Here is a 15537-nt window from a genome sequence, read left to right as displayed (position 1 = left end):
CTCAGTGTTTTATACCTCATTAAACAAACAGTGTGATAAGAAATGTTTATTCCACCTCTCTAGCAGAGAGATGGAAAAAAATGATATCTGACATTATCAGCCAACGTTATTTTACTTTATTATAAAAAGGGGATGCACATTTAAGTGTGGTTAAAACTGTACCCTCTCATGGGAGGAGTTGTTTGAGCAGCAAGTGAGAGTGAACAGAATTTCCTCCGGTGGAGGGTGCAGACCACTAACACAGACCGATGTGCAAACTGAGCCCATCCTGTTTTCTCAGAAACCCAGCTGAGGTTCTGAATGTGACCCGCAGGCAGCATGAAGTTCCCCTACAGCAACATGGAGCGCAAAGTTTACACTGCATGCAGGTGAACACATCACCAGCTCCACATGCCGACTGACGGAGCAACTTTAAGACTTGGGCCAAAACTATCTAAAGCACCCAGGCAAGTTCAGAGTAGGTCAATTAAAGAAAAGAAAGAAAAAAAAGCTGTAGAAACGTGTAAAAGTGACAAACTCACCAGTCAATTAAATAAATATCAGGAGTCAAGCTGTTTTTCTTGAAATGTGCAAAGAGCTTTGGTAGATTTTCTTCAAAGAACACTTCAAACGCTGCAAAGTACGTCAGCATCTGGAAACAGGAGAGAGGGGAAACCATGGAAACAAACCAAACTGTTACCAAGATACCAACATTCAACAGTCATTGCATAAGATAGAGCAGGGATGCACCAATCCACTTTATTGGCTTCCAAACCGATATCTGAAATTTATCCAATTCAGATAAACAGTTGAATTGACTTAAACAGTCTCGTTTTCTTAAAAAACACTGAAGTAAACGTACTGAATAACTCATTTATCTGATAACTCAGCAACAGAGCCGCACACTTAAATACAGCAACAGCTTCACAAGCTTCATCACATGTAAAAATAACAACCTTAATTTATTCAGTGCAATTAGAAGTATCACAACCATGGTAAAAATAAAGAAACTGATAAAACAAAAATAGATTGCCTACATTGGTCACACATGTAAAAATAAACTGCAGCAAACCTTTCAAATGGTTCAGACAGAGCAATAAAGATTTCTGAATATTATGGAAAATAAATTATAAGACATGATGTCGCTTAGATCCAACCTTATGGCTCAGGAACATTGTCACCAATACTCAATATAGATTCTTTTCACCCCAATATTGGGATAGATACAGATATTAATATCTGATGGGTAAATCCCTAAAGTAAAGTCCCCTGTGTAGTTTTTGAGAAACCCTTTAACTCCACTTCCTACCCAAACAATTGGTCAGAACAATATGAAGTTTGTAAAGAGGCCTCCCCAACGTGTGATTTTTATGTATGTATGATGTGGTTTCTGAGTGTTGATGTGTGTGTGTGTGTGTGTGTGTGTTTTACTAACAAGGCTGTGGTCGACTCTGAAGAAGGCCATCTGACAGGGCTTGTTGAGCAGGTTGGCGAAAGCTATGAAGGCGTCGGCTGTGTCCAGGTTGAGGATGAGCACGGCGGCGATGAACGACATCCCCTGGACCTGAGCACGACGGAGGCAGTAAGAAGAAATAAAGTTTTAAAAAGCCGTTAACGGGCAACGCTGACAGCCACAGAGGCGAGTCGGAGTGATTCGTGTCTGAGAGACTCAGAGCACGGCCGTGACTCAACACCTGAACTTTCACTCCGTCAATACAAGGAGCATTTATTGCTAATCAGACTGAAAACAGAGGAGATTCACATAAACTGAGGCTGATGCACATAAACTCTACGTGCAGTGGTGGATGCACAGATGTGTGTGCAGAGATGGGTTGGGGTCAGTGCAGGAAGTCACAGTCATTTCTATAAAAGTGTACAAAAACAGCAGCGTAGCGCTGCGGTTGAAGAGCAACAGAGCCGACATCACAGCTGTGACAACCGTGATGCTGTGACTTTTTAATTTCACGGACTGATTCGCTAAAAAGCAAAGCTCAAAAATAAACTCATTTGAACAATAAAGTTCTTTAGTTGTGTCAAAGTTTCTCAATATTTTTAGTTTTCTGTCCTGAGCCCAACATCATTTTAGCTTGAAGTTTGACAGTAAATAATTTTGTGATTTTGAGCTTTTAAAGTCAAAGATTTAATATAGTTTCTGCAGGTTTCACCAATTCAAAATTATACTATGAATGAAATTTAAGACCTGTATCTCCACAGAAATGTGCAAACTTCATCCAGCAACCTGGCAACAAATTTGAACTTTGACACAAAGAAGCTTGCTAGCTAGCATGGGTATGTTAGCAGTGAGTTAGCAGTCAGAGCTCAAAGACAACATCTGAGTGCGACTCAAATATTTGTCTGGCAGAAAAGACCCAGAAGAGAAAAATAATATACAGAATATACATAAAATAATCCTGTGAAGACAAAATTTAAGACATGTGTTATATTACTTTTTTAATGAATATAAAACATATTAAGGCCCTAATTTTAGATACATGAATTTAAAAGTTTTTAAGGATGCACTGACACTCGTATAATATAAACTCATAAAAAGTAATAAAAAAAAAACAATCAACTTGACACATCAAAGTTGATTTGACATCTGTTGAGACTTGTAAAAAAATAATAAATAAATTAAGACTTTTTACGACATCCTGTAATAATAATTTACTATAAAGGAATAAAAAATATTCATTGATTTGACATGTGTTGATGTTTGCTTGTTTTTTTTTAATCAGCCATTTTTTTCCCCATCCTGCGGAGCTAGATTGTGTTTAAGATCAATATTAATCAGAAACAACTTATTAAAAGTTTTATTATTCACCAAAACTAAGACACTATCTGGAAAAATAAAATATAAAATATATATTTTTTTTAACTCAGCAGATCAATTAGAGTTCTTATTAATCACACCAGCAGCGTATTTGGTTGGTTTTGAATTGTTCGTACGCTGCTGAAACTCCAGAGTCGTAGCTGATATCGACTGCTCACCTTTCATAACCTACTCAGCTTCTCCACAGCGCCCACTCAGGTGAAAATCGGATCCGAGAAGCTGACATCTACTTGTACCTACTTAATGATAGAAACGTGGGTGTTGGTGTTGTGTGGGACGCTTGTGCTGCGCTATATTTACCTTTTTACGCTCTACAAGAATTCCTGTGGTCAACAGCAGAAAGTCCATTTAATTTTTCCCTACAGCGTTTCTGCTGTGTTAAATTACAGGGTAAAATATTATGCTAATGCGACGATATTCTAAGAATGTTCCACTGTACTGTGACATGTGGGTATTTCCCCACAGCTGGTAGAGAAGACAGCAAACGGCTGGAGGGAAAATAGCCTTAAGCGACACCTATACTGACGTATCGGATCGACCGTGACCACTACAGACATGGAGGCTGAAAATACAATTAGAAACAGTAACTGTACTCATAATGAAATATCACAATTTAACTAAGTAGTGTGATGAAATTGGGAGTTATAATTTTGCGGTCGTCACATTTTGTTTTAATGACACTTTTAGTGGAATGGCTTCATCCATTGTGCCGGTGCTGTAGAACCAGAATTGGACAATTTGAAACTCAAACTCTGACTTGAGCTCTCATCTGTGTCGAACACAGAAAGAGGCAGAAATGCATAAAAAATAACTGTTTACATAATTAGAATCAGTGGTATAAAATGTGAGCCAATTCTAGGACACTTAGCTCTCATTTCATCTTAATATTTAATTCACAGTCACCCTGCTTGCTCTGTAACTTAGTCTATATATATATTTTATTACTTTTTTTTTTAAAGATATAAAGGTAATTTTATTTATATAATACATTTTCAGCAACAAGGCAATACAAAGTGCTTTACAGGATTTAAAAGGAAATACAAACAAAATAAACCATATGTATATATTTTAGAAAATATATTTTACCATTTAGCATGCCATTTTTCAGATAACATTTTGTCAAGAGAAATAAATAAATCTTGTTCTTCTAGTTCATGAGGGACCAAAATATTCGATTTTCTTTTTGATAAATTTTTTTTTCTTGTCTTGTAAAGAGTAAGTGTCCAAAAAAGTGCTATAAAAATATGATGCACTATTATTATTATTATTATTATTATTATTATTATTATATTCTGTGTATATTATTCTAGTTAATGAGTGTATATACATAGCTCAATAGATTTGTGAGTCATTTTTTATAAGAACGAGATCAAATTGACCCCAACAATGTGTTTAGTCATAAAAAGATGGAGTTGATTTAAACGTGGATTATAAGTATTAGTGTGACTATTATTGTTCCCTTGGGTAAAATTTTATTGTAGTGATATGACAAAAAAAAAGAAAACACCAAAAAAAAAATCTGAAGATACAAACAGAGAAACAAATATATGAAGCAACAGTATAAATATCAATACAAAACCAATACTAAATGACAAATAATCACATGTAAAGGTTTATCTGAATAAAGGCCTGGCCAACAAAATAACTTTTCTATCAGTCATTTTTCTTAACGTCATCCATATATATATGGATGGTAAACAAGCAACATGACAGAGATGAGATGTGATCTCAACACAGGAAGTAGGGAAATGTTTGGACGGACTTACATAGCCGACGTCTGGCCGGTAGCATGTGTACGCTCCCAGAATGCTGTGCAGCACGTCATAATAAGGCCCGCCCTGAACATCAACAGAGAACCAGTAAAGACAAAAGAACCAAGAATGAGCTTCCCTTCTATTTAAACAGCTTTCAACATGGCTCAGCTGTTTAATTGGGTTCAACATGACCGCATCTACATTCTGGACACAACCTTCATGTAGCTTCCCGTCACTCACCTGCTGGAAGATGCAGAGTTGGGGGAAAGTTCTAGAGATGTCCAGCTTGATGAGCTCCAGGCTCGACTCGCGGTCCGAAGAATCTAAAACGTCTTGAAGAAATCGCGTTGTGTCATGTGGGAGTTTTACTTGGATCAGAAATGAAAAACAAAGAAATCCACATTTTACGTTTAGCCTCTACCTTCGGTGTCGGCGGTGGGAACTGCTGTGCTTCTCCACTTCTCCTTCGCCCGGGCCAGACAAATGTTATACAGCTCTGCAGTCAAGGCAGATCAATCGATATGAGAGAGGAGAGGGCAAAGGTTAAAGACGCTGATCAGAATACAAGATGAGAGGACAGAGAGGTGTTTACATTTCAGAACACATTCGTCCTACTTGTTGCTGCCCTCTAGTGTTCAGATCCAAGTACTGAATTTAATGAGTGGAGCACCAGTGACCTCCATCATGTTCAACATTCGCCTCTCATCAGCAGGTTTATATTCCTACAGAAAGTATCTATAAACTGTCCAACAGAGGCATTTAGAATAAAAATCTACCAGCTGAATATTGTGATAAAGGAAAAAGACATTTTGGATTTTTCATGCATCTATTGAGCCTCTGCTATAGTCAGGGCTGGAGATGAAGTGTTATGTTCTTGAAAGTTGCAGAGGAACCTTTGACCTTGTTCTTTCAGAACGACATGGCGATAAACAGAAGCACTGATGTGAACAAAAGCAAATATTTTATGTGCAAAGAATTTATTTTCAACAACATGTTTGTGGATCCATACAGTCACCTTCCTAAAGTAATAGCCTAAGTCATTACACATGGAGATTTTTATAATTACATCCATTACCTGCATATTTATACAGCAGAGACCCTGAAAGCTCACATGTCGTTTCCTGCAGTGTGTAGAGGAGGTTTTATATTTTTAGCAGTCAAACTGCACATTTTCCCCCACAGATGGTAAGTATACTTGCACCAACAGCGCAGATAATTTTTCATACAGTGCATCAGCTAGCTTTGAAAACAGTTATCAAACTTAGCTTCCTCTAATTTTGTTTTACAGGTTAAATTCTAAAGCATTCATTTACTTGGCTGTTTTGTAAACATCCTCACTCCCAACGGGTCTATAGGAACAGGATTATGTAACTTCTCCTATATAGTTAACTCTTCTTACCTAGATTTCAATTAAGTATATCAATGAATTACTCATCCAATAAGAACACAGATTAGTGTTTGAAAAATGACACCACTGCCTCTTTTAACCTTTAACCTGTAGATTCTAGATTTATTTGTCTGCTTCATGTTCTCATGAACTCAACCAGTTAGAGGGGAGCTGGAAGAGGAAACGGGTTGGTGAACTGAACTAGAACTAAATTAAATTAAAACTGAAATGAACAACAACAAAAAAGGACAATAATAATAATGTACCATGTGTGATGTTCAGGTCGTTGCCCACAGCCAGGCTCCACACCTTCCCCCTCACACTTGGAGGGATGCCTTGCCACCAGAGGTCTCTCACCCGCCGGGAGGTACACCTGCAGACAGAAAAGAAAAACTGAACGTTTTTCTCTCCCTTTTTAAAGAATCCATTACCTATTAGTGCCACATGGGGGCGATAATGTCCAACTGCAGCAGCTACTACTAACTCCACTGCCAGAGCAGAAAATAACAGGTAAACCCCAACACAATGCATCTGGCTACTACTTCCTGTTTAGGTTTTCACAACTCCTTTTACTGTTCTGCATGCGTTTAGTTGTAGCAGCTAATGTGGTATTAAAACAATGTTTAGGACCATGAAGAGATTTTAGATGGTCTAAACTAAAGTAGACCAACTAAGTAGAGAAAGTAGAGAAAGTGTCCTATAGGTACATGGATCATTTCTGAAGAACAAGTATGCTGGGAGCGTCACCCAGGAATGTTCCAGTGAGACATGTTTTCCTTCTTAAGCTGCTACTCCCACAAGCCGAAGAAAATGGATGGATGGATGAATAAATGGGAAAAATGTAATCAATCAATATGTGCTGGAAATAACTGAGAATGTTTAGAATTAATAAAATATTTAGAGAAGATGCCACAATAACTAATATTCACTGATTCAGTCTACTGTGATGTTGATCTATAGATCCATTTAATGCTACAGCTGTTATAATTTTATTATTTGGTTTTATGTGCTTCATTTCTGTTTTCACAAAAACCCAGATACAGATGGAAGAAAAAAAGTGTTATGTGGAAGTCTTTGGAAAGTTAACTAATCTTTTCATTTTTTATTATTTTTTTTACTCAAGTCAAACATATAATTTTGCATTTATGTAATTTACTCTAACACATATAAATGTGGCGTTTTGAAACTAAAGAGAAGAAGAAGAAGATGACTCACATTGTGCTCCAGTTGGGTAGGATCTCCTGGTTCCAGATCTGGGCCGCCGTGCCGATGCTCTCCTCCAGCTTACAGCGATCCTCCAGCTGCTTCTTCCTTTTCTGAGCTTCCTTCAGCTCTGCACAAGACAGATAGTAAATTTAACAATACATTTAAAAAAAACAATATATGATGAGCTGATGTGGTTCAGTGAGGAGTGGAGCTGGCTGACCTCTCTTCTTGGCCTGGGCCACCATCTCCTCATACTGCTGTCGGTGTTTCTGGGCCTCCTCTGCAGGTTTGGCGGGCAGATTACTGCGAAAACAGAAGTGGAACGAATGGAAACACTGGGTTGTTTCCACATAATCAAAACAATAGTAGGTGGGAAAAAAAACTCCTGGTATTCCAAGAGGAAATTTTGATGAATTAGTTGGTTTACAGTGAAATATATTAAGCAGCCCAGAAGAAAGAGGTCCAAGAAAACAGTAAGACCAAAAAAAAAAAGGCAGGAAAGGTGAAGTTATTTTATTTTAACGAAGTGAGAGGTAAGTGGAAAAATAAAGAATAAGCTCTGATGATCATGTTAATGACGACACTGGTGGGATGGAATGAGGAAACGTACGCAGGTCTGTCCTCCAGGATGAGCGCGGTGGTGGAGAGGGGCTCAAAGTCCAGGTTCTTCCTCACTCCCTGCCTGGGGGACGTCGGGTTGCCAGGTCCAGCTTTGCCACTCTTTGTTTCATATTCCTGAGGACAAACACAGACAGAGATGGAGAAAAGTAAGAAAACAAAGAGACAACAGACAGCGATAGAGTTTAAATTATTTAGTTTGGTGTCAGAGTGGTGCTGGTATCGACATGCAGCGTCACGGAGAAAAAAAAAAAATTTGAAACATTTCACTGAGGAAGGTCCCACAAGGGTCTCTCCACTGGCTCAGAAAGTCATGTGGAAGGACAAACTGATGGGATTTAGTGAAGGACAGACAAAACTCTAATGAGTCTGCAGCTCTGATTTAACGCCGGGTGAGACAGAGAGGGGGGAGGTCATGTGATGTCACAGAGTAGCTTAACTCAAGGCCAGCCATCAGCTGACTTTCACACTGCTTTACGGAGCACACGGGTCAGAGGACGGCCTCTTTAGAAACACGGCGCCGACTTCCTGACTGATTACCAAGCCGCTAAAAATAGAACAAACACAACATGGATCCACATCAAACTGAATCACAGGCGTTTTCATACATTAGCAACAGAGACGGAGGTCTGCCAGAACAGAGTTAGTCACTGATCAGCACAGAAAACCCCAGGCTGGAAATCCATCTCTACACTCAGGATGACTAATGCAGTCCAAGGATTTTTCTGTTTTATTGTTGCTCATTTTTATGATGCACTGTGATTATCTACATTTTGTTACATTGTCAAGGAAAAAAAGAACTGTTTGTCCAGCAGGGACACAGTCTGATTTGCATCCTTTTAAGCACACTACATAAGAATAATCTGAACATCAGAGAGAAGAAAAGGAAAAACAAAAAGCGTTTTCCGTCTTTGCCATGCTGCGTATAAAGCTTCGACTGTGGAGAACTTTTACAAGTGACTGAATTATGCAAACTTTTTAATAAAAGTGGAGTAATATGTGTCTGGGAGATATTCTACTTACCTACTGGTTTCCCTAAAAGACCTTCTCCCCACTGACTGCAGTACCACATGAACTACAAGACATTGTGAAGCTTTAAAAAAAAAAGAAAGCAAAGCTAATTGCAGCAACTACCAGTAATCGAAAGCCAATTCAACAAGATATTCAAATAAGAAACTCCCTGCAATGGTTACAAAAGAAACAGGAAAATAACTAAAAGAACAAAAGTGATGTAATGGAGATAAAAGATAAAACAAGAATGCCAAAAGCATTTCCAAGGGTTCAGGGGATCAGAGGAGAGCCAGGAAGCATTGTGGGTAATAACTGGGAGCACAGCAAGCAGATACGAAGCTACTGGAAGACTGCTCTAGCTCTGCTGGATGTGAATAAACTTTAACATCCTACTGAAGACGAGCTGAGATTAACGATACGATACGGTGACAGGATACTTGTTCCTTTGACAGTCCTGAAGGCAGCTGGTTCGTCTGAGTCAGCTACAAAGATTAAAAACAAATCCAAACCATTTCCTCTCTCTATCGACACATGCAAAGCAGAGAAATCCCTCATAGCCGTCAGCTAGTTTACCGAGTTGTTGGAGATAATACTCTTATGTCACCGATTTCTTTTTTAAAGGAATATTACCAGGAATTTGAACAGAACTGTAATAGTAAACCCATGTAGAATGGTATTGATGTCACTAAATACGAATAAATATGAAATTTTTTGTCTAATAAAGTTAGTGTCAGAAAGTGCTCTCTACCATTAGCTATACTTATGTTTAAGACTATTATTCTGAAGTAACAAAGTACATAGTTTTTGAAGTGAAAACTTGCACAGTGGACTAATCAAAACCACATGTTGGTTTGGTTGACATGGTTACAAAAGCACTGAAAATGTCTACTTCAGGGTACAGCTAGCATCAGGGCTAAAGGACAGGTTTTTATTGAGATTGGACAATCTAGTTCAAACTCTTTTGAACATATATTGAATAAAGCTGAACTGGATAATTCTACATTGAACAGAGATTTATATTGTGGTTGACAAATTAAACCACAATATAAATCAGAGGCTAAAGCTGTCACAGTACAGAATCCTTAAAGTGCAGTTTGATATTTCTGAAATATTTATCTACATTCTGAAAACAAAAAAATTAAATGTTTGATACTTTTGTTTCAGTATTTTGCCTTCGATTTAGATGAGCATGAAAACCTCAACATATGGTCTAGATTATTGTTAGGGATGTGTAATATATCAGCATCCACGTCTGGATTGGCTGATTTTAATCTTTCTTAACGGACTGGAATCGGTTCAAGAAATAAAACTGGGCCGATATTTATTCCCATCTTGTTGCCATTTGTGTTTCAGGAGAGGGAGGGAAGCAACGTAGATGGTGTGGTCGCTTTTACACAGTGTTGAAAGTTAAATATATAATATAATAATGCTATGGTGATCAGTCAAATTGGTGCATTCCCAATTATTGTACAAAGATTAGATTATTTAGGACACATATGGCCAATTGTAAGATTTTGAGTATTTAACAAAAACAATTTCATCTCATTTTTGTGAATTCATGTAAAGCCCAGAAACAGACTGGATTTATGTTTTTTGTTTTTTTAACAGTTTCAATAATAGAACCAACACCACACAGTAAAAAAAAAAAAAAAAAAAAAAAAAATCAAATGTCAGATTAAATAAATATTAATATTGTGTGTATTAATACAAAGCCAAAATGGATCTTGTTTTGTTCATTAATCAGTGTGAACCCTGGGAGCAGCTGCTCTTGACTAAAACAGATTATCCAGAGTTCTGCGTCACTGAAGAGGCTGAATGCAGCAAAGAGAAGAAGGGAAGGAAGGGGTAGAAACTGCTAGTAGTATCTGTTCTGCAAAGAACACGGTGTTAACGTGGGGAATACAGGAAAGATGGAAGGATGTGTGAAATCTGTGTGTCAGATTGACAAATTAAACCACAGTATAAATCAGAGGCTAAAGCTGTCACAGTACAGCAAATGATGCTGTCGAAACAGCACTTAGCTGCTAATGAGTAAAAAACATGGCAGCTTACAGTATAAATCTGAAGATATTCATCTAAACTTAGGTTAAAGCAATAATTAGCAACATTTATGATCTCTATTGTTTTTTTAATTCACCCATTCATGACTATTAAAGCCAAAACATTGAATTTTCCAGATCCTCTGGTTCGTGTCGGATCCCATTCCTAAGACAGTAGATTTCTCAGCCTGCTCTGTGTGCTTTAGTTCTATAATACCAGTAAGAGAGGCAACATCAATCGATAAAGGAATTGCTTTATGACAGAAATCAGGCTAATTAAAGTTGCTGGTGTTTTTCTGTGCTTCAGAAAAAGGATACGTCTACATTATTAGCCAGCTGTTCGTCTCACAGCAGAGAAGCTGGCTTCGGTTCAGATGAAACGCTGGAAAGCAGAACTCTGTGTGTGTGTGTGTGTGTGTGTTTCTCACACAGCTTAGCTCCGTGCGCAGCAGCTCTCCTCTGGAACAGCAACCGTATCCCGTGATAACCTGGCGCCACGGCAACATGCTTTGTCATGCTGCCCTTCAACTGAGGTCTCCAGTTTCCGGAAAGTGACGAAAGACCTTCTGAGTGCCTGGCTTCACTCACTGACTGACCGACTGACTGACTGACCGGTGTTAAAGCTGGCAGCTAATAGCCATTAAATCTAAATTCTTCCCCTGAAAATTAGAAACATTAACTAATCTTCTGTCATCATAACCTGCTGCCACACAACGCAGGCAAGAGTTAGCAACATCCCTTAAACGTATTTCTGGTATTGTGCTTCCTTAGGCGTTGCCATATATTGTTTCTTTGGCATCAAATCGTCATGGAAACTCAGCCTCCCCACTAAATAATGTATACTGTCAGATTAAAGGCTACAGCAGTGACACGCCTCCTGGTTTCATGACACCATTAAGTGGAACCTGCCGGAGGCTAGCTAGCAGAACACACTGTGAACAGGTCACTAGGCTTCATTTGGTTTAGCAGGCAGAAACTACAGGACGGTTTCCAAGTTCAAATAGCCAAACAACATGTTCTTTCAGAGTAAATTAAAAGCAGAGACTCGGATAGATGGAGAATTACAACCAGAGTGAGCCTTTGCACAGGGAGTCTGCAGGTTTCAATAAGTCAAATTTCAGACTTTTTAATGCCAACGCAAATTAAATTGACCAAAAACATAAATAAATGAAAACAATACAGGGAATGACTGAGGGATTCTGCTGGCTTGTACAAGCTGGTACCAGTGCAGAACCAGTGGTAAAAACAAACATCATTCAGCCAATTGGCAACATATTTCCACCTGCTATGTGATAGATGGGGACGGGAGGGACATAATTAGCTTGCAAGGATATGTGTATGTCCTGTGTTTGAAAAGTTAAAAAATTGCTGGAAAAAAACTCAAATTTTGAGATTAATGTCAGAAATTTGAGGGGAGAAAAACGTTTGAACTTTTTGAGTAAATATGACTCTTTTGAAACACAAAAAAAAATCAAAGTATTGAAACTCAGAAATTTCCAAGTTTTTTTCTAGAAAATTTTACTTTTTATTTTTCTATCTGCCTCTGACGCCCGTAAATATTACTTGAATAAATACGTAATTGGAAATATGACTCCTTACAACGGGAACTCGGGATGAGCTGGTACGAAATTCTGACGTCATGAGAACTTTAATTAAAATTAGCAAGTGTCAAAAGTATTCTCACAAACACTTAAAAACAACACAAATAACAGTCAAGTGGTTCAAGATAAAAACAAAAGGACCAAATTTTTATAATACTGCTAACAGTAGTATTATACTGCGATAGACGCGCACATGTATTTTGCAACGTTAAATATTTCCAAATTCTTTCTTGCACAGTAGTAGGTGGAGGGAATTACTCACATTACTCTAAAAGAAATGTACAAAGGATCATTTTGGTGATTTTGAAACTGTTTTTAAATTGTGGGTAGTAATTTATACCATTACTAGATGGGTGAGAAGTACCAAGCTGTGAACGAGCTTAAAAATGTAAAATATTCTTTAGTTCACACTTTAAAATAATACTTAAAATAAAAAATTCTAAAAGTTTGTTTGAAATCTAAAGACACTCAGTGACTGATTCATCCAAACATCTGACACTCCTGGGCAGCAGTGCTGTTTACCAGATCAGTTAAAGCAAAATGATAAAAATAATGAAATGACTTTGAAATGGATTCAATAAACCTCGGATGTAGAACGTAAACATGTCAAACAGCATTTAGTTGCTGACCGGAGAGTTGAATCACAGGGAGTTGCTAATTCAGCACATTTTTTTTTTACAACTAATGTAGTCAGAGAAAATGAACTGAGATCATCTGTGTGCTGAGATACACTGCAATATGGTCCATTACTGTCATTATTTATATAGTTTGGAATCAGCAGCTACTGATCTGTTTGAAAACAAAAAGTGAACTGTTCCTTTAAAAGTCTGTCCTGACACTCAGAAGCACAGCATTGCTCCATCATGAGCCCTTTGAGTCAGAAATTGATCGGGAGTTTGCAATCGATTTTTTCTGATTACTTTCAGGTGATAAAAAAAAAAAAATCTAATCAACAGCACAGCAAATCTGACGCTACAATTAACCCGTGTTTATTCACAGGACTTGCAACCAAATGCATAAAAGTACTTGTCTTTGTCTTCATTATGGTCAATTTCAGAAGTGGGCACGCTTCCGCAAATACTATAACGGCAAAGCTCATTTTATTTTGTCGCACACTTAGCTTCCCCTACTTGGATACTAAAGAGCTACTTTACTCGGCTGCTTTGTAAATTTTCAGTTGAATAAAGTTCAACATCTTTGTTGATGTTTTAGTTATTGACTGTTACGTAATTTTCAAGTAGTTGCACATTTGTATTCATGCTCTTATTTTGAAGTGAGTGAAGACCGGTCACGCAGCAGTTCCATTTCCTCTCCACACGTTCTCCCTTTGCATAAAACATTATAGAACATAGAAATGTCAAATTTAAATGGGAGCTCATGGGTTATTGTTCTGAAAGAGCAGATTAAATTTGAATTTAAGCTAGCGCTTTAGCATTAGCTTCTGCGAAATACATATCAGTGTGGCGCTATAGCTTTATAACCCTAAAGCTCTAATCATAAATGGAAATTTATTTTAGTTACTAAAATAAACTAAAATATTTTAGTTTATAAAATAGATAGCCCTGTTATCCATTAACTGAAATAGACATTAGTATTTAAAATATTTCTTTGTAGCCTTTCTGCCATGAGCTCAATTTTCTCCATTAATTTGAATAAACATCTCTAAAGCATAAACAAATTGATGTTTTGTATCAGATTGCTCATCTTTGAGCATGAAAAATCTGGATACTAAATGCAGAGCAGCAGACAAGCCTCCACAGAAAGAATTTTCCTTTTAAAATAGCAGCAAACACCTTTTGTGATTCCCCTCACTTCATCTTTAAACATGTAATTAAATTGTGAAAAATAGCCAAGTCTCTAGTAACACCTTCACACTGAAGAGTGTTGTTAATTGGCTTGACTTGGTAGAACTTAATATATGGTGCATTAACTGCATTAAGAGATATTTGCGTTTCAGAACTATAATGTTGATTAAAAAGTAGCAATTTTCTCTCAATTTGTCATTTTAAGAATAGATTTAATCTCTTTTCAAAAATTTTGATCCTAAACAATTACTTAACAATGATTTCATTTCCACAAAATCTATTCTACCCACAGCTGAACTACAGTTTCCACTGAATGATTTTCCAACAGAGGTGCAATGATTTTCGCAAACAAGGAAGAGATCTCAGAGCATCTCAATGGACGGCTGTACAGCCAGTGGCATAAACAGGGGGATTTCACACAGTTCATTTCATCCAAACATTGACTGACAGGAGGAATTAAATAGCCGTGGAAGCAACAGTTAAATGAGCTGCATCTCTTTAACTGCAGGAGGAAATCCTACGAGTGCTTCAGAGAGAAAAGAGCTGGCAGTGGAACCCTGCTGCACGTGCTTTTGATGCGCAGCTGAAAGCTTCGCGTCAGGATGAAAAAGCTCATTACTCCATCAACGCTACACATCTTTATCCATCTTGAGACGGAGAAGTTATCATCATCATCATCTTCACCTTCCGCTCACACAAAGCAGCGAGGCTATTATGTGAAACTGGAGCCATCCTCCTCCTGTACAGTCTCTTTTGTGTTGCAGCTAACCGAGGTCCTCTGATTCAGCCAGACAAGGAGACGGTCGCTCAGTGGGGGTCAGAGAAAAAAACAAAACAAAACAAAAGAAGAAAAGCTCAGCCTCTACTTCACTCACCATGAACGCTGCGGTTCCTTGCAGATGGACAGTTCTCCGGTAGCCTAGCGTAGCATCACGGTTGCTCGGCAGGGCTCACTCCTGGTAACAGGACACCCGGGGCAGAGGGACAGGCAGGCTGCCGATGGAGGGACACACCCCGCATTGCAAAGGATGCAGCAGCAGGGGCATGACACCCTATGATCCACTCAACACCCCCCCTACTCTCTCCTTCACTCTCTCTCTCTCTCTGTCTGAGCAGTGACGCTACGCGGATCCACTCTGCATCGGGTCTTCGGCAGCTGTGTGTGTGTGTGTGTGTGTGTGTGTGTGTCAGCAGTATCAGCCCTGACTTGCGCTGTTGGTCTGCAACGAAAGGCTCTGCACTCGTCTCATCTCTGGCAGTCCAGCTAATCAAGCCCAGAGTAACGGATCGGGTTTCGCCTCGGCTCT

General features: G+C 38.3%; 1 protein-coding gene across 8 annotated transcripts in view; it reads right to left on the bottom strand.

Annotated features, from left to right (window-relative positions):
* The window catches only part of tbc1d14 (TBC1 domain family, member 14), a 35275-nt gene that overhangs the window by 4829 nt on the left and 14909 nt on the right, over positions 1–15537 (bottom strand). For 7 of the 8 annotated variants that reach the window (XM_044098028.1, XM_044098029.1, XM_044098031.1 and 4 more), the window contains 9 exons: positions 7767–7891; positions 7377–7459; positions 7166–7283; positions 6217–6323; positions 4985–5059; positions 4804–4895; positions 4576–4647; positions 1415–1543; positions 522–631 (listed from right to left, as the gene is read on the bottom strand). In XM_044098028.1, coding sequence (XP_043953963.1) covers positions 522–631; positions 1415–1543; positions 4576–4647; positions 4804–4895; positions 4985–5059; positions 6217–6323; positions 7166–7283; positions 7377–7459; positions 7767–7891 — 911 coding nt within the window. Of the gene's footprint in view, positions 1–521; positions 632–1414; positions 1544–4575; positions 4648–4803; positions 4896–4984; positions 5060–6216; positions 6324–7165; positions 7284–7376; positions 7460–7766; positions 7892–15105; positions 15465–15537 lie in introns of those variants that run through there. The other variant, XM_044098034.1, reaches the window with a different exon arrangement.

The sequence above is a fragment of the Gambusia affinis genome, linkage group LG18 (genome assembly GCF_019740435.1).
Source record: "Gambusia affinis linkage group LG18, SWU_Gaff_1.0, whole genome shotgun sequence".
Taxonomy (NCBI): domain Eukaryota; kingdom Metazoa; phylum Chordata; class Actinopteri; order Cyprinodontiformes; family Poeciliidae; genus Gambusia; species Gambusia affinis.
This window is presented reverse-complemented; position numbering and strand designations above follow the sequence as displayed.